Below are 17960 nucleotides of genomic sequence, written 5' to 3'. Positions count from 1 at the left end.
AAAAAAAAAAAAAAAAAAAAGATAGGAAGGAGGGAAGAAAAAGGAAAGAAGGAGGGAGGGAGGGAGAGAGGAAGGAAGGAAGGAAGGAAGGAAGGAAGGAAGGAAGGAAGGAAGGAAGGAAGGAAGGAAGGAAGGAAGGAAGGAAGGAAAGAAAGGAAAGGAAGAAAGAAAGGAAGAAAGAAAAAGAAAGAAAGAAAAAAAGAAAGAAAGAAAGAGAAAGAAACCCTCTCCAGGAGGCCGGGCACAGTGGCTCATGCCTGTAATCCTAGCATTTTGAGAGGCCAAGGTGGGCATATCACCTGAGGTCAGGAGTTCGAGACCAGCCTGACCAACATGGTGAAACCCTGTCTCTACTAAAAATACAAAAATTAGCCAGGCCTGGTGGCAGGCGCCTGTAGTCCCAGCTATTCGGGAGGCAGAGGCAGGAGAATCGCTTGAACCTGGGAGGAGGAGGTTACAGTGAGCTGAGATTGCACCACTGCACTCCAGCCTGGGCGACAAGAGCAAAACTCTGTCTCAGAAAAAAAAAAAAAAAAAAAGAAAAAGAAACCTTCTCCAGGACTATCGCAGGGGTTGAAATGAGTCCCCCGCTGGGCCTGGCTTGGGGCAGACCACTCTGCTTTAGGAGCAGCTGCGGTTCTGAGCCAAGTTCCGGCCGCAGAGCCTCAGATCAGGGCCTCACTCCTTCCTGCTTTGGTAGGGCTGGGAAGCGTTCCTGGGTCTCCTTGTCCCGCCAGCTCATGCCTCAATTCCCAGGCTCCTAATAGGAACCACATGCGCTGGATGCCTGCCCTCCTCCCTCCTTCCCTCCTCCTCCTCCCCCAGAGAGGCCTCCTGAGTCATCCCCCCGACCTCACTCCCTCCTTGCAGCCTCATTCCCACGCTGCCCTTCGCCTGGCGTCCGCGTGTCAGAGGGCTGTGTTGTGGGTCCTGACGGGTCTGTTTGTGTGTGAACTCTGCCTCTACTGTGCCTTTGTGGGCGTGACTCCGTGTCTGAGTTATGGATCAGACACTGTGAGCGTGCTCTGTACAAATTCCGTGCTTCTGTTTGTGTGTCTGTGCAAGAGTGTGTTGGCATGTGAACTGTCTGCCTGTGTTGTGTGATTGTATTGTGGGTGATTGAGTAAATGGATGCATAAAATGTCTATGCTGGAGACCTGTGTGTGAGCTGTGTGTCTGAATTGTGAGTTTTGTGGAGTTGTGTGTGTATGTGTGTATTTTCTTTCTCTCTCTCTCTCTCCTTCCTTCCCTGCCTCCCTTCCTCTCTCCTTCCTTCCTTCTTCCTTCCTTCCTTCTTTCCCTCCCTCCCTTCATTCCTTCCTCTTTCTTTCTCTCCTTCTTTCTTCTTTCTTTCTTTCTTTCTTTCTTTCTTTTTTTTTTTTTTTTTTTTTTTGAGACGGAGTCTCTCTCTGTCGCCCAGGCTGGAGTGCAGTGGCCGGATCTCAGCTCACTGCAAGCTCCGCCTCCCGGGTTTACGCCATTCTCTTGCCTCAGCCTCCCGAGTAGCTGGGACTACAGGCGCCCGCAACCTCGCCCGGCTAGTTTTTTGTATTTTTAGTAGAGACGGGGTTTCACCATGTTAGCCAGGATGGTCTCGATCTTCTGACCTCATGATCCGCCCGCCTCGGCCTCCCAAAGTGCTGAGATTACAGGCTTGAGCCACCGCACCCGGCCTCTTCTTTCTTTTCTCTCTTTCTTTCTTTCTTTCTTTCTTTCTTTCTTTCCTTCCTTCCTTCCTTCCTTCCTTCCTTCCTTCCTTCCTTCCTTCCTTCCTTCCTTCCTTCCTTCCTTCTTTCTTTCTTTCTTTCTTTCTTTCTTTCTTTCTTTCTTTCTTTCTTTCTTTCCTTCCTTCCTTCCTTCCTCTCTCTCTCTCTCTCTTTCTTTCTTTCTTTCCTCTCTCTCTCTTTTTCTTTCTTTCTTTCTCTCATCTTGTTCTGCCACCCAGGCTGGAGTGCAGTGATCTCAGCTTACTGCAACCTCCACCTCTCAGGTTCAAGCAATTCTCCTGCCTCAGCCTCCCGAGTAGCTGAGATTATAGGCATGCACCACTATGCCCGGCTAATTTTTGTATTTTTAGTAGAGACGGGGTTTCACCATGTTGGCCTGGCTAGTCTCAAACTTCTGGCCTCAAGTAATCCACCCACCTCGGCCTCCCAAAGTGCTGGGATTACAGTTGTGAACCACAGTGCCCGGCCCCTTTCTTTCTTTCTTTCGTTTTTGAGACAAGGTCTTGCTCTGTTGCCCAGGCTGGAGTACAGTGGTGTAATCAGCTCATTACAGCCTCAACCTCTCAGGCTCGAGCAATCCTCCTGCTTCAACCTTCAAAGTAGGTGAGACTACAGGTATAAGGCACTATGCTCATATAACTTTTTATTTTTAGTAGAGATGGGCTCTCGTTAATTAAAATAATTACCTGGGTGAGACCCCAACTACTTCCTTTTTTTCTTCTTTTGAAAAAAAGAAAAGAGACAAGGTCTTCCTCTATCACCCAGGCTGGAGTACCGTGGCACCATCACAGGTCACTGTAGCCTAGAACTCCTGGGCTCAAGCAATCCTCCCACCTTGGCCTCCTAAAGTGCTGGGAATACAGGTGCAAGCCACTGCACCCAGCCAGTAGGTTGGCTTTGAGTCAGATGGAACTGAGTCTGAATCCTGTGTCTGCCCTTTATAGCTGAGTGACCTCAGGCAAATTACTTAACTTCTCTGAGCCTCAAACTTTTCATTTATTTATTTACTAGAGACAGGGTCTTGCTCTGTCACCCAGGCTGGAGTGCAATGGTGTAATCGCAGCTCACTGCAGCCTCAATCTCCTGGGCTCAAACGATCTTCCCCCCTCAGCCTCCCAGGTAGCTGGTACTACAGGCACAAGCCACCATGCCTGGCTACTTTTTGTATTTGTTGTAGAGATGGGGTTTTGCCATGTTGCCAGGCTGGTCTCAAACTCCTGGACTCAAGTGATCTGCAGTTCTCCCAAAGTGCTGGGATTACAGGTATGAGCCGCTGCACCTGCCCTGCATTTTTAAATGGGGGATGATAGTGCCTACCCTATAGGGTTGTTGTAAGAACTCAAGGAATTAGTGTATGCAGAGGATGTATCCCAGTGTTGAGTGCTTCACTGGAGCTCAGTGACTCAGGAAGGTCCTGTTAAAGAGATGTTTCCAGCATAGTCCAGGAGGGAGTACTGAGTAGGTAGGTCATGAATAGCTTGAAGTATTAGGGCTTTGTGAATTATGAGGTTCTCTTCAGAAAGATAAAGGGAATGAACTTTCCAAGCACATATCAATCACATTTAGTTGTAGGAAATGAGAACTGAAACCAGGGAACTTGGTGCTTACAGAACTAAGGCTGGAGAATAGTGATTGAGGGAAAGCCGATAGAACGACTTGCTACAAAACACCACCTCCCGGCCAGGTGCAATGGCTCACCCCTGTAATCCTATCCCTTTGGAAGGCCAAGGCAGGCAGATGACTTGAGGTCAGGAGTTCAAGACCAGCCTGGCCAACATAGTGAAACCCCGTCTCTACTAAAAATACAAAAAACTAGCTGGGTGTGATGGCACGCACCTGTAATCCCAGTTACTCTGGAGGCTGAAGCAGAATTGCTTGAATCCAGGAGGTTGAGGTTGCGTTGAGCAGAGATTGTACCACTGCACTCGCACTCCAGCCTGGGCAACAGAGCGAGGCTCCATCTTAAAAAAAAAAAAAAAAAAACCGTCACCTCCCAACTCACCCATGCAGGAGCTTCCACCTCTATTATTAGCAGGAAGGTGGGGATTTTTGACTTTAAGACTACATCACCATAATTAATGAACAAAATGTGGGATAGCCACACAATGGAATATTATTGAGCCATAAAAAGGAACAACATGGCTGGGTGCGGTGACTCACACCTGTAATCCTAGCACTTTGGGAGGCCAATGTGGGTGGATCCCTTGAGCCCAGGAGTTTGAGACAAGCCTAGGCAAATGGAGAGACTCCATCTCTACAGAAAATACAGAAAATTGGCAAGGTGTGGTGGTATGCAACTATAGTCCCACTTACTGGGATGGATGGAGGTGGAAGGATTGCTTGAGTCTGGGAGGTGGAGGTTGCAGTGAGCCAAGATCCCATCACTTCACTCCAGCCTTGGTGACACAGTGAGACTCTATCTCAAAACCAACAACAACAACAACAATGGCAACAGGAACAACAAAACAGTGAAAACACCAGCAAAGTTGCAATTTAGAGATATGTAGGCAGTCATCATTGTTACTGCAATGGACTCTCAACAAAAACGGGTGGTTCTGACAGTTGGAAATAGGAACATTCCTGCAGGAAAATCCAGTGTCTTCCAATTGTGCTTAGCAGCTGCCTCTACCAGCATGACAGAAAGATTAATTCTACCTTCTTCCACCACCCACCTCTCATGCTTCTAATGGATGGAACCTAATTGGCATACAGAAGTTTAGCTGCAAGGGAGTCTGGGAGTATTTTCGCTTTGCAGGCTCTATAATAAGGAATGTATACTAGAGGGTTGAAACGGTGCCAAGTACCACCCCCCTCACCACGTATTTTGGTTTTGCTTGTACAGTGTCCTTTCTTTTAGTGGTCAACATTCTATATCCCCCTCTACCTCCCATTTCCTATCCAATGTAGGTCAAATAAGGCTATCTGCACTCTCTGGCTCTGTGGGGGTGATCTATGAGCCAGACCTAGCCAAGCCAAATAATGAATTCCTCTGAACATATAATTGGTTCAGGATGGGCACACAACTTGGGATGCATAATAAGAGACATTATTTTGCAAGCTCTCTTTTTGCTGATGCTGCTGAGCTTGGAAGAAAGAAGCTTCTGGAAACCATCTTTGTCATCTCTTGGCTAACAGTGAATCCTTCCCAGAAGACAGCATGGAATGAGAAATGAGAGATGAGGAATGGAGACCGAATCCTGATGATATAACAGAACCCCTGGATCCAGCCATGCCTGAATTCCACTACCCTCATTTTTGTTTAAGTTATATGAGCCAATAGATTTTTTTTCTTAATCCAGTTCAAGTTCAGTTTCTGCTAATTTCTACCAAAGGACCTCTAAATAATATATTTAGGGATTAGCAAGAGCAAAGACATGTGTTGACAGGCATTCACTCCATGATCATTTTCTCTATGAAGGGGGTGGTGCAGGGTGTGAGGAAACAGATGTGGGCTGGGTCTCCCTCTGGCTGGAAACATGAGAGGGTGACAGGAACCCATGGCTGTCCAAGTGCCAATTAGAAAAACCCAGTGGTCAGATGGCAAGATCCAACGCCCTGCCTCCCCGCTTCCTACGTGTTGTGGAGAATGACCTGTGCCCAGTGCCAGACCCTGAGTCCCCAGTTCATCCATTTTGCCACAATAGATCCTTGAGAAGCGGATCCTGATGTCTCTTCAATGATGGCCCAAATTCTGACCACTACATCATAGATACTGCATGGTTTTTGTTTGTTTGTTTGTTTGACAGCGTCTCGCTCTGTCGCCCAGGCTGGAGTGCAGTGGCACGATCTCGGCTCACTGCAAGCTCCGCCTCCCGGGTTCACGCCATTTTCCTGCCTCAGCCTCCTGAGTAGCTGGGACTACAGGCGCCCCCACCACGCCTGGCTAATTTTTTGTATTTTTAATAGAGACGGGGTTTCACCGTGTTAGCCAGGATGGTCTCGATCTCCTGACCTGGTGATTCGCCCACCTCGGCCTCCCAAAGTTCTGGGATTACAGGCATGAGCCACTGGGCCCGGCTCACTGCACTCTTCTTAACATTAACCCCAGTGCTGACCTTGAAACTGGTATCAGTGCAACCAGGATGCCGAGTGTGACTTTGACCGCAGTATGACTCAATCATAATTTTGACCATAGCTCGGCCAGGTCACTATCCAAAGCGAGCTCAGGTCAAGGACCATAGCACTAGGACAGAGCACAGTGTCACCAGGAAACTGACTGTAGTACTAATCACCACACTGACCACAACACAACCAAGAATGACCAGGAGTGACCACAACGCTGACCACAATGCTGACCCTGGCAGAACCATGATGTTGACAGCAGCACAGATCCCAGTTCAACAGGACACAAACCACAGCACCATCAGGACACCCAGAGGGACACTAACCATACCAGTCAATGACCAATGGCATTGAATGCATTGGCTAAGGTCCAGTCAGAACAACAGCTCATCCCAGGAAATTCAATAGAAAGAATTTAATACGGGGACTTTAATTAGCCATACACAGAGGTATTAGGTAGGTTTGTTTGTTTGTTTGTTTATTTGTTTGTTTTTGTGGGGTTTTTCTGAGACAGGGTCTCACTCTGTTGCCCAGGCTGGAGTGCAGTGGAGTAATCATAGCTCACTGCAGTCTCGACCTTCCCAGGCTCAGGTGATCCTCCCACCTCAGCCTCCCGAGTAGCTGAGACTACAGGTGTGCACCACCATGCCTGGCCCATTGGTAGAGATGCAGCTTCACCATGTTAGCCAGGCTGGTCTTAAACTCCTTGGCTGAACAATCCACCTGCCCCAGCCTCCCAAAGTGTTGGGATTAGAAGTGTTAGCCATGGCACCCAGCCGATAGGTAAGTTTTTGTTTTTGTTTTTGTTTTTTTCTTTTTTGAGCCGGAGTTTCGCTCTTGTTGCCCAGGCTGGAGTGCAGTGGTGCGATCTCAGCTCACTGCAACCTCTACCTCCTGGGTTCAAGCGATTCTCCTACCTCAGCCTCCTCAGTAGCTGGGATTACAGACACCCGCTACCATGCCTGGCTAATTTTTTGTATTTTTTTTTTTTTTTTTTTTTTTTGAGACGGAGTCTTGCTCTGTCACCCAGGCTGGAGTGCTGTGGCCGGATCTCAGCTCACTGCAAGCTCCGCCTCCCGGGTTCCCGCCATTCTCCTGCCTCAGCCTCCGGAGTAGCTGGGACTACAGGCGCCCGCCACCTCGCCCGGCTAGTTTTTTTGTATTTTTTAGTAGAGACGGGGTTTCACCGTGTTCACCAGGATGGTCTCGATCTCCTGACCTCGTGATCCGCCCGTCTCGGCCTCCCAAAGTGCTGGGATTACAGGCTTGAGCCACCGCGCCCGGCCAATTTTTTGTATTTTTAGTAGAGACAGGGTTTTGCCATGTTGGGCAGGCTGGTCTCAAACACCTGACCTCAGGTGATCCACCTGCTTCGGCCTCCCAGAGTGCTGGGATTACAGGCATGAGCCACCACGCCTGTCCCTATTAGGTAGGTTTTAAGAGCAAACTGGAGAAGGTGAATCAACTCTAATTGCTAGCTATCATCTTTGCAAGGACTGAAACAACAAAGGGAGGTGGTAGGTACCTGAATCCAGGAACTGCAGTCACCTGGCCAGTCACCTGCCCCCACCCCCAACCATGGTGGGGAATACCTAATGGGACTGCAACCACAGAGGGGGCACAGCAGCCATGGCTAGAAACACTCAAAGTGGAGGGGGGGAATTCTCTGGCTTCTCCTTTCTTGGCACCTTCCAATCTCCCTCTAGACCTCCCATTGGCTGAGCCTAACCAGATGCAAGGAAGCCTGGGAAATGTAGTTTGTAGAGAACCTGAGAAAGATAATTTGCAGAAGCCATTGCCCTGATACAGAGGGGCGCAGGGGAAAAGTGGGGAACAGATCTAAGTGCATATTGACCAAATTCCAACTATACAACACAGGCTGTAGCTTAGTTGTAACTGTGATCATCTCAGTGACCAAAGCCCAAGGAGGACACTGTTCATGGTCCTGAAATGCAGCATTCATGAGTCAAGAGTGCTGACTCTTGACCATGAGACCCATTATTGGCCAAGAGCTTGTGGGTCCTACCAACCAATGTCCTCCTTTTATGCAATGCCAACTGCAGGCTTGGCCTGAAGGGCCCACAAAGGACTGTCTCCCGTTTGGGAAAAGGAGATAGAATACACTGGATGTGGTGGCTCACGCCTGTTATCCCAGCACTTTGGAAGGCTGAGGCAGGCAGATCACCTGAGGTCGGGAGTTCGGGACCAGCCTGGCCAATATGGTGATACCCCATCTCTACTAAAAATATGAAAAATTAGATGGGTGTGGTGGCAGGCACCTGTAATCCCAGCTACTTGGAAGGCCGAGGCGGGAGAATCCCTTGAACCCAGAAGGCAGAGGTTGCAAGCTGAGATTGAGCCACTTCACTCCAGCCTGGGTGTGACAGAGTGAGAATCCATCTCAAAAAAAAAAAAAAAAAGAGGCCGGGCGCGGTGGCTCAAGCCTGTAATCCCAGCACTTTGGGAGGCCGAGGCGGGTGGATCATGAGGTCAGGAGATCGAGACCATCCTGGCTAACATGGTGAAACCCCGTCTCTACTAAAAAAAAAAATACAAAAAACTAGCCGGGCGTGGTGGCGGGCGCCTGTAGTCCCAGCTACTCGGAGGCTGAGGCAGGAGAATGGCGTGAACCTGGGAGGCGGAGCTTGCAGTGAGCTGAGATCGCGCCACTGCACTCCAGCCTGGGTGACACAGCGCGAGACTCCGTCTCAAAAAAAAAAAAAAAGAGAGAGAGAGAGAGAAGAATAAATGGGATGTCTTCCTAGGCTCAGACTCTATTTTGTGTCCACATCCCATGACGAGTGTCTTCAACCCAGTGCATGGTTGGTTGGTGCAATGTGTGCAGAGAGTGAGCACTAGCTAGGTGCTCTCTTTGCTTAGAGTCACAGATGTCTCCCAATAACTCTGCAAAAAACAGGTCTTCTAATAGATGGAAAGCTTTTTCCCTAAGGTCACATGGCCAAGAAGTAGCAGCACCAGGGTTGAACCCAGGTCTGTGGGTCACCTAGCTCTTTCTCATTAACCTGACAAATCCATCATTAACATGTTTTATCCCCAGTAGGGTTGAGACAGGAATGATACATGGTGGTCACAGGCAGCTGCTTCACATGACTAGAGGCTATGGACTGATAATACCCTGAAAACCAGGGTGTGGACCAAGCTGGCTAAGACCTACTGGACCCAACATGGTGTTGTGTTCTACCTAGGTTTCACCTGGGATCTCATTATGCACTCATTAAAATACTAAAATTACCCACCCACCAGCTCCTGTGACAGTTCCAGGGACACTCAAATTTGGTGTAAAAATGGGTGGCACCACAGTCCACCTTTTTCCAGTTTTCAAGAATATTCCATCCCTCGGTTAAACAGACACATAGTAGCCCGGTGTGGTGGCTCACGCCTGTAATCTCAGCACTTTGGGAGGCCAAGGCAGGTGGATCATGAGGTCAGGAGTTTGAGACCAGCCTGGCCAATATGGTGAAACCCCGTTTCTACTAAAAATACAAAAAATTAGCCAGCTGCGATGTCGCACACCTGTAGTCCTAGCTACTCAGGAGGCTGAGGCAGGAGAATCGCTTGAACCCGGGAGGCGGAGGTTGCAGTGAGCCAAGATCACACCATTGCACTCCAGCCTGGGTGACACAGTGAGACTTTGTACCAAAAAAAAAAAAAAAAAAAAAGAGACACATAAAGGTAGCAGTCCCAAACCACCTTGCCCATTATTCTCTCTTGAGTACACCCACTCCCTTTTCTCAAGTGTGAACTTTTCCTTTAACAAAAAATCTCTGAACTTTTCATTATTTTATGATTCCTCCTTGAATTCATTCCTGCAACAGTGTTAAGAGCCTGGATGCCCCACCAGCATCTGGGGAGATCCCTCCTAGCCCATCAGTATCAGGGTCACAAAAATGCCAGGCTTCCTAGCCTCCCATATTTTATGCCCAATTTCTTTCTAATCTGACTTACTTACCCGCCCTCCTCCTCCACCTCTCCCTACATACATCTAAATCCCTGGAGGGGTGGGGAGGGAAGACGACTAGGGACACTTTTTTTTTTTTTTTTTAAGACGAGTTTTCCTCCTGTTGCCCAGGCTGGAGTGCAATGGCACGATCTCCCTCACTGCAACCTCTGCCTCGTGGGTTCAAGCGATTCTCCTGTCTCAGCCTCCCGAGTAGCTGGGATTCCAGGCACGCACCACCACGCCCGGTTAATTTTTGTATTTTTTAGTTGAGATGGGGTTTTGCCATGTTGGCCAGGCTGGTCTTGAACTCCTGACCTCATATGATCCGCCCTCCTCAGCCTCCCAAAGTGCTGGGATTACAGGCGTGAGCCACCGCGCCCGGCCTAGGAACACTTTTGGAGGAGTGAGAGGCAGAGAAAGGCTGGAAAGCCTCCCGAAAGAGAGGCTAGACAAGGACGCCCTTCATATGCAAATGGCTTCGCGTGGAGGCGGTGTTAATATTTTGATTCTCTCGGGGGATGTGGTCTTTCATCTTGGGCTATTGAAACAGGAGCGAGGAGAAACTCTTCCAGGTGTGGCGGAGGCGGGGAGGCTTCCAGCGGGAGGACTGGTGGGGAAATGGGGCGCCCCGGGAGAGTGAAAACGAGACGCCCCTTTTGGAGGCCAGGCTCACCCACGTGGCCATTTCCATTGGCCTCTTGCCTGTTTCTCGGTCTCCTGTCCCCCCCAACCAATTTTTTCTTCTTATTCCCCGTCTCCATCTATGCCCCACCCGTCTTGTCCTGGCATTGACCCCTCCTCCAACTTCCAATTTCAGACTCTGCCTCAGTTTCCCTGTTGACTCTTGAGTTTTTAGGGAGGGAGCGTTCATCATTTCTCTTCTCTGCTACCAGGCCTTCCTCCTACTCCTCTCCCTCAACCATTCATCCCCCTCCCACCTGCAAAGTGGGAAATGTCCCCTGGAGGGTGAAATTTACAAACACGTGACGGGCACCCCTCCCCCACCTCCGCGACCCGCTCCCGGAATGGCCTGGGGGTTGGGGGGCGCTGCCAAGTCCTGTCCTCAGGTCCCCTCGCTGGTGCTGGCTCCCCCACTTCCCCGCCCCCCACCCCCCCACCCGACCCTGCTCGAGCTGCGCCCGAAGACGAGCTGGGGGCGGGGCGGGGGGCGGAGCCCGCAACAAAGACTCGGAGCAAGCGAGGGGGCGGGGGTGGGGCGGAATCCCGGCCGCCGGCGAGGCGGGGGAGGCGGCGGCGCAGGGTCGCCCCGGCCGGGCGGGCGGGGTCGCGCCTGCTGCGGTCCCCGCGCCGAGACGCCGCTAGGGCGGGCGGGGGTCGGGACGCCGGGCTGGGGGCGCGTCATGTGGCCGCTCACGGTCCCGCCGCCGCTGCTGCTGCTGCTGTGCTCAGGCCTGGCCGGACAGGTAGGGGCCCGGCGGGCAGGTGCGGGCGCGGGTGGCTCCGGGAGAGGAGGGGGGCACGGAAGGTTCTTGCAGAAACGGTGTTGGGAGGCTCCACAAGCCCCCCCAGCTGCAGGGCGGCGAGGGACGGTGGTCGCAGCGGGGGAGGGGCCGGGACGTGCACTCTCTGGCTTGGGAGAGGACAAGGGGGGCTTCAAATCCAGCCTCAGGTTGGGCTGGTTTGGGGGTGGCATCTTTGGGGTTCTCAACCCCTCCACGGCCTCGAGCCCCCACCCCGCCATCTCGCCGGAGCTGAGTGGGGTTGGGAGGGAAACTTCAGGGGGCTTTGGACGGGGATGGTTGCTTACCCTTGACTTCCTCTTCGGGGCCGAGATGCCCAGTTTCTGAAGCCCCCCACTCCTCGCCTGCAGCCCCCAGTGTGGGGCAGGGGGCGGGACTCACGTGAGAGTGACTGACGGGGACGCGTGTGAAATGCTTTGGGGGTGCAGGGTAAACGTGTGTGTCTTTGTGTCGTGGTTGGGTGTGACGGGGGGAGTTTGTGTGTGTGGCGATTGGGGGGCTTGTCCAAGTAGTGCCTGAGTTGGGGTGTGATCGGTATGTGAGACAGAGTCTGTGTGTGACCGTGTCCTCATTACTGGCTCCAGATGACTGGGTGTTGTACAATACGTGTGTGGCCAGGTGTGTGGCCGTGTGAGAGCCTTGGAGTCAGCGTGTGCTATTCTGTACCTTTGGGTAAATCATTCTAAAAGGGTGTGTGTGTGTGTGCGCGCGCGCGCGCAAGCGCTGTGTGTGCAAACGTGTCCATCCATGCACGTGTGTGTGTCTTGGTGCCTTGCTCACAACCGCACACGCCATTCATGCCCTTATAGAAGCAGTCTCCCTCCCCCTGGCACCCTTCTCTTGGGCAGGCTCAGGGAGCCTTGCAGAATGTGGGGCGTCCACGCTCTCTTTTGCTATTGGAAAGCCCCCCTCTCCTCCTCTATCTTGGGGGTGAGAGCACCCCCAAGTTCTCAGCTCTGTAGGAGTTCACAGGGAAGCTGGGATCAAAAATAATAAAGTAGTCATTATAATAACAGTGAGCATTCATTACGTGCTAATTTGAGGGGTGCTGTTTCAATCACACAGCACAGACTAAGGCATTTAACCCCCTCTGCCTCTTGTCTACTAGGGCATGGTATTGTTACCTTCATTTTATAGATGGGGAAACTGAGGCACAGAAAAGTTAAATCACTTTCTCAAGCTCGAGAGTGACAGAGGTGGGACTGAGCCGAGGCAGTCTGGCTCCTGAGCCCACACGATTACCCTCTTGTTAAATAATCCGCTCCATGGGTGTGGACAGCGTCCGTGAAGACATTGCTGGGGGGCGGGGTTAGGTAGATAGGCAGGGGAGAAACAATCTGGGCACCTTCCCCTTCCTCATCAAGAAAAGAATCAGACCCTTGTACTCACCCCAGGGGGGTGTTGGGAGGAATGGAGGTTAGACTCCAGATAGAAGGATTTCTAGGCCACGAGGAGAGGTTGTGGGGTCCCCTCCCTCGCTCCTCCATTTCCCCACGCATCTAAGCACCCACGCGCTGGGTGGAATAGGGATTGTGCCCAACGCCAGGCATCAGGCCACACACAGTAGGTACTCAATGGATGTGTGAGCCGGAGAGAAGCAAAGAGACACACCTGGGAGAGATAAAAGACCAAAAGAGGCACACACTTGAGAAACCGCTGGAAAAAAAATGAACCAGGAATCAAGTTGAATTATCCTTGGAGCCACCCCCTGTGGCTTCTCCTCCACCCCCTGCTAGGGGGACCCTAGATTTTCTGTCTTCTCACCAAGATTGGCTAGGGTGCCAGAGTTTGCTGCCAGAGTTGCAATTGGAGGGTGAATCCTACAGCCCCCAGGGCTGGGAGGGAGTTGCTTTGGGGGCGGGACTAACGAGGTCAGTGGAGGCGGGGCTAAAGGACAATGGAGGCGTGGCCAAATGAGGTAATCCGTTAGGGCGGGGCTGGTGGAATCCTGCCGTGGGCTGCAGTGCCTCCAGGCGGCCACTGCGGGAACTACATGGTCGTAAAACAGTCTAGGCGGCCTGTACACCCCCTTGGCATTGGCTCACCCAGCCTGGAAACCCAGGGAAGGGAGGGGTCTGCAGAGAGGATGCTCTACCCGCTCGTAGCTCCCTCCATCACTTTCCAAAGACTTCTTCCCTGTCCCTGATGGACCCGGGGTCCTTCCTAGAAATCATTGATTAATCCATTCCGCGAACAGATTATGCACTGGGGATACAGCCACCAACTGAGTCATCAAATCCCTGCTCTCCTGGAGTTGACCTAGTAGAGGAGACAGAAAAGAACCGAGTAACCCATGTAATACAGTGTCGGCAACTAAATATACATATGATACAATGCAAGTAGCATGAAGAATAACAGATAAAGTATAGAAGATTAGAGTGGAGCTGGGTGCAGTGGCTCACAGCTGTAATCCCAGCACTTTGAGAGGCTGAGGCAAGTGGACCGCCTGAGGTCAGGAGTTCGAGACCAGCCTGGCCAACATAGTGAAACCCTGTCTCTACTAAAAATATAAAAAATTAGCTGGGCGTGGTGGCAGGCACCTGTAATCCCAGCTACTCGGGAGGCTGAGGCAGGAGAATTGCTTGAACCTGGGAGGCGGAGGTTGCAGTGAGCCAAGGTCATGTCACTGCACTCCAGCCTGGGCAACAGAACAAGACTCTGTCTCAAAGCAAAAAAAAAACAGAAAAAGATTACAGGGTGGAGGCTATTTGAGCCAGTGTGGTGAGGGAAGGTGTCTCTAAATAGGTGGCATTTCAGGTGACATCTGAAGAAGGTGAGAGAAGGAGCCTTGTGGGTGTCTGGGGGAAGAGCATTCAAGGTGGGAGGAACAGAAGGTGCAAAAGCCCTGGGGTAAGAACAAGCTTGGTGAGTTTCAGAAGCAGTGTGGACACTGGTGTGGCTGGAGAGGAGTGAGTAATGGGGACGTTGGTGGGGAGATGAGGCCAGGGAAGCCAGACCACGTAGGAACTTGTAAACTGTGGGCGGAAGTTTGGATTTGACCCAGAGAGCAGGAGAACAGGAAAGCAGAGCCTTTCAGAGGCATTGTCCATTCATTCAGGATCTATCCACGAGGTTCTGGGTTCTGGCCTGGGAGTGACTACCAGAGAGCTTGATAGTTCTGAGCTCCACTATTTTCCCTGTGGAAAAGATGCCTTCCTGATCCCTGATCCCTTCCTAAGATCTAGCTACATCGTTGGCACTGTCTGGGTTTGGGACCAACTCTTTCCTGGGGCTTCCAGAGGATGGGGAGAAGGAATAATTCAGTTTAGATCACATGCCTCAGGGACTTCACACTTGCCGCTCCGTCTCCCTGTGACACTGTTCCCCCTGGTAGCTATTTATCTCTGATTTCTGCTTAAATGTCACCTCCTCCAAGAGGCCCACCCTGAACAGCTAGGTGAAATAGCCCCCTGCTGCCACTCTCTGAGTGCTTACTCCGTGTTCTTTTTCTTTTCTATTTATGTATTTATTTTATTTTATTTTTTTGAGATTGAGTCTTGCTCTGTTGCCTGGGCTGAAGTGCAGTGGCGCGATCTCGGCTCACTGCAACCTTTGCCTCACAGGTTCAAGTGATTCTTGTGCCTCAACCTCCCGAGTAGCTGGGACTACAGGCACATGCCACCTGACGCCCGGCCAGTTTTCTTTGTATTTTTAGTAGAGACAGGGTTTCACCATGTTGGCCAAGCTGGTCTTGAACTCCTGACCTTAGGTGATCTGCCATCCAAAGTGCTGGGATTATAGATGTGAGCCCGGCCATGTTTTCCTTTACAGCTCTTGTTTCCACATTTCTATGATTCTTCTATTCATTCATTGTCTATTTCCCCACTACAGCGGCAGTTTATCAGTGTTCAGCCAGCTGTGTTGTTTCTCCAGTGTCTAGAACAGAGCCTGACACACAGTAGGTGCTCAGAAGTATCTGCTGGGTGGATGGATGGACCCCCTCACACACACAGAGTGTCTTTCTTTCTCAAGACACAGGATTCTTGTATCAAGAGAGTGTCAGGGGAACACTCGCTCCTGGATGAAAGGCACCGAGAAACCCATTCTTTGGGCCAGGTGTGATGGCTGACACCTGTGATCCCAGCATTTTGGGAGACCAAAGCCAGAGGGTCTCTTGAGGCCAGGAATTTGAGACCAGCCTGGGCAATACAGCAAGATCCCATCTCTACAATAACTTTTTCTTTTTTTTATTTTTGAGATGGAGTCTTGTTCTGTCACCCAGGCTGGAGTACAGTGGTGTGATGATCTCAGTTCTGTGCAACCTCTGCCTCCCGGGCTCAAGAGATTCTTGTGCCTCAGCCTCCCGAATAGCTGGGACCACAGGGGCGTGCCACCATGCCCAGTTAATTTTTGTATTTGTAGTAGAGATGGGGTTTCACCATGTTGGCCAGGCTGGTCTCAAATTCCTGACCTCTTGATTTGTCTGCCTCGGCCTCCCAATCTGCTGGGATTACAGGCGTGAGCCACTGTGCCTGGCCTTTACAGTAACTTTTTTTTTTTTTTTTTTTTTTTTGAGACGGAGTCTTACTCTGTCGCCCAGGCTGGAGTGCAGTGGCCGGATCTCAGCTCACTGCAAGCTCCGCCTCCCGGGTTTACGCCATTCTCCTGCCTCAGCCTCCGGAGTAGCTGGGACTACAGGCGCCCACCACCTCGCCCGGCTAGTTTTTTGTATTTTTTAGTAGAGACGGGGTTTCACTGTGTTAGCCAGGATGGTCTCGATCTCCTGACCTCGTGATCCGCCCGTCTCGGCCTCCCAAAGTGCTGGGATTACAGGCTTGAGCCACCGCGCCCGGCCTTACAGTAACTTTTTAAAAAATTGGCCAGGCTTGTAGTTCTACTTAGGGGCCAGGGTGTGAGGATCACTTCAGCCCGGGAGTTCAAGGCTGCAGTGAGCTATTATTGCACCACTGCACTCCAGCTTGGGCGACAGATTGACCCTGTTTCCACAAAAAGAAAGAAAGAACACCCATCTTCTTTACCTGTGCCTGAAATTCCACCCTGATAGGGCACTGCTATTTAGGGATAGGACGATGTTCTCCTGGGGCTCCTTTAGAGTATGTAAATGTCCCAGTGGAGGGAAGTAAAAGGAAATTTAAAGACTCTTGAGTTAGTGTAGGGAAGCGCCCCTTTGGGGCTGGATTTAAGATTATGGAGCTTGGGCGACATCTAGTGGTTGAATGAGGTTTGTGCAGAGACTGTGTGCGTCTGTGTGACTGGTGGGTGAATGTGTGTGATTTTACACCTGTGCGGGTGCATGTGCGTATGTGGGATGGAGGTGCCCAGGTCAGGGTAAAACAGGTGAGATACTCGCCGCGGGTGCAAACATTTTAAAAAGTTGTTGATGATGATGATGATGATTATTTGAGACGGAGTCTTGCTGTGTTGGCCAGACTGGAGTGCAATGGCGCGATTTCGGCTCACTGCAACCTCCACCTCCCGGGTTCAAGCGATTCTCCTGCTCAGCCTCTCGAGTAGCTGGGATTACAGGCGCGCATCACCACACCCAGCTAATTTTTTTTTTTTTTTTTTTTTTTGTATTTTTAGTAGAGACAGAGTTTCACCACATTGCCCACACTGGTCTCGAGCTCCAGACCTCAGACGATCCGCCCGGCTTGGCCTCCCAAAGTGCTGGGATTACAGGCGTGAGCCACAGTGCTGGGCCTATTGCTAAGACGGGGTCTTGTTCTGTCACCCATGCTGGAGTACAGTGGTGCAGTCATAGCTCACTGAAGCCTCCAACTCCTGGGCCCAAGTGATCCTTCTGCCTCAGCCTCCTGAGTAGCTAGGGTGACAGGTACATGGTATAGTGTTCAGCTATAGTGCAAAATTTAAGGGGATGGCCCTAAAAAAATAAAAACCAGTAACCAAGATAAATAATATTTTAATGGAACATTTTAAGAAAATCTAAATTAATGCAAGAAAAATCTACGATGAACAAAAACAAATTTTTAATTAACTATGGGCTCCACGTCTGCACTTGCATAACTTACCTCACTCTAATTTTGGCCCCGTAGGCAGGTGTCTGTGGTGTCATGCATGTATGTATATGTTTGGTGGTTGTGTGCAGGTTCAGGGACCATGAGCACAGGGACATGCTTGTATCATCATCACACCAGTGACTGCATCCTTGTAGGCCAACCATATGTTTTGTGTGGATTTCTTTTTTTCTTTCTTTCTTTCTTTTTTTTTTTGAGACGGAGTTTCACTCTGTTGCCCAGGCTGGAGTGCAATGGCGCAATCTCGGCTCACCGCAAACTCCGCCTCCTGGGTTCAAGCGATTCTCCTGCCTCAGCCTCCCAAGTAGCTGGGATTACAGGCATGTGCCACCACATCTGGCTAATTTTGTATTTTTAGTAGAGACGGGGGTTTCTCCATGTTGGTCAGGCTGGTCTCGAACTCCTGACCTCAGGTGATCTGCCCGCCTCGGCCTCCCAAAATGCTGGAATTACAGGCGTGAGCCACCGTGCCTGGCCTAGTATGTGTGGGTTTCTGATGAGCCCAGTGGCTGGTGTGGGCAATGACTTTTTAGCCCCAGGATTCAGTGTCAGTGCCTGGGAGGCAGTAATGTGCTGTTTTCATTTGTTCCTACACTCATGTATTCATTTATTTTATTTTTTTATTTTATTTTGAGACGGGGTCTCACTCTGTTGCTCAGGCTGGAGGGAAGTGGCGCAATCTCGGCTCACTGCAACCTCCGCCTCCCGAGTTCAAGCCGTTCTCCCACCTCAG

The 17960-nt window shown here is 50.9% G+C and overlaps 1 protein-coding gene across 1 annotated transcript in view; it reads left to right on the top strand.

Moving 5' to 3' along the window:
- Positions 1-10932: 10932 nt before the first annotated feature.
- Positions 10933-17960, top strand: part of OLFM2 (olfactomedin 2) — an 86394-nt gene continuing 79366 nt past the window's right edge. Inside the window, exon 1 of the mRNA XM_025367249.1 lies at positions 10933-11174. Within this exon, the coding sequence (XP_025223034.1) occupies positions 11112-11174 (63 nt within the window). The 5' untranslated portion in view covers positions 10933-11111. The remainder of the gene's footprint in view (positions 11175-17960) is intronic.

Source organism: Theropithecus gelada, chromosome 19, assembly GCF_003255815.1.
Source record: "Theropithecus gelada isolate Dixy chromosome 19, Tgel_1.0, whole genome shotgun sequence".
In the NCBI taxonomy this organism is placed as follows: domain Eukaryota; kingdom Metazoa; phylum Chordata; class Mammalia; order Primates; family Cercopithecidae; genus Theropithecus; species Theropithecus gelada.
The sequence above is the reverse complement of the archived record's forward strand: the minus strand, read 5'-3'. Positions and strand labels throughout refer to the sequence as shown.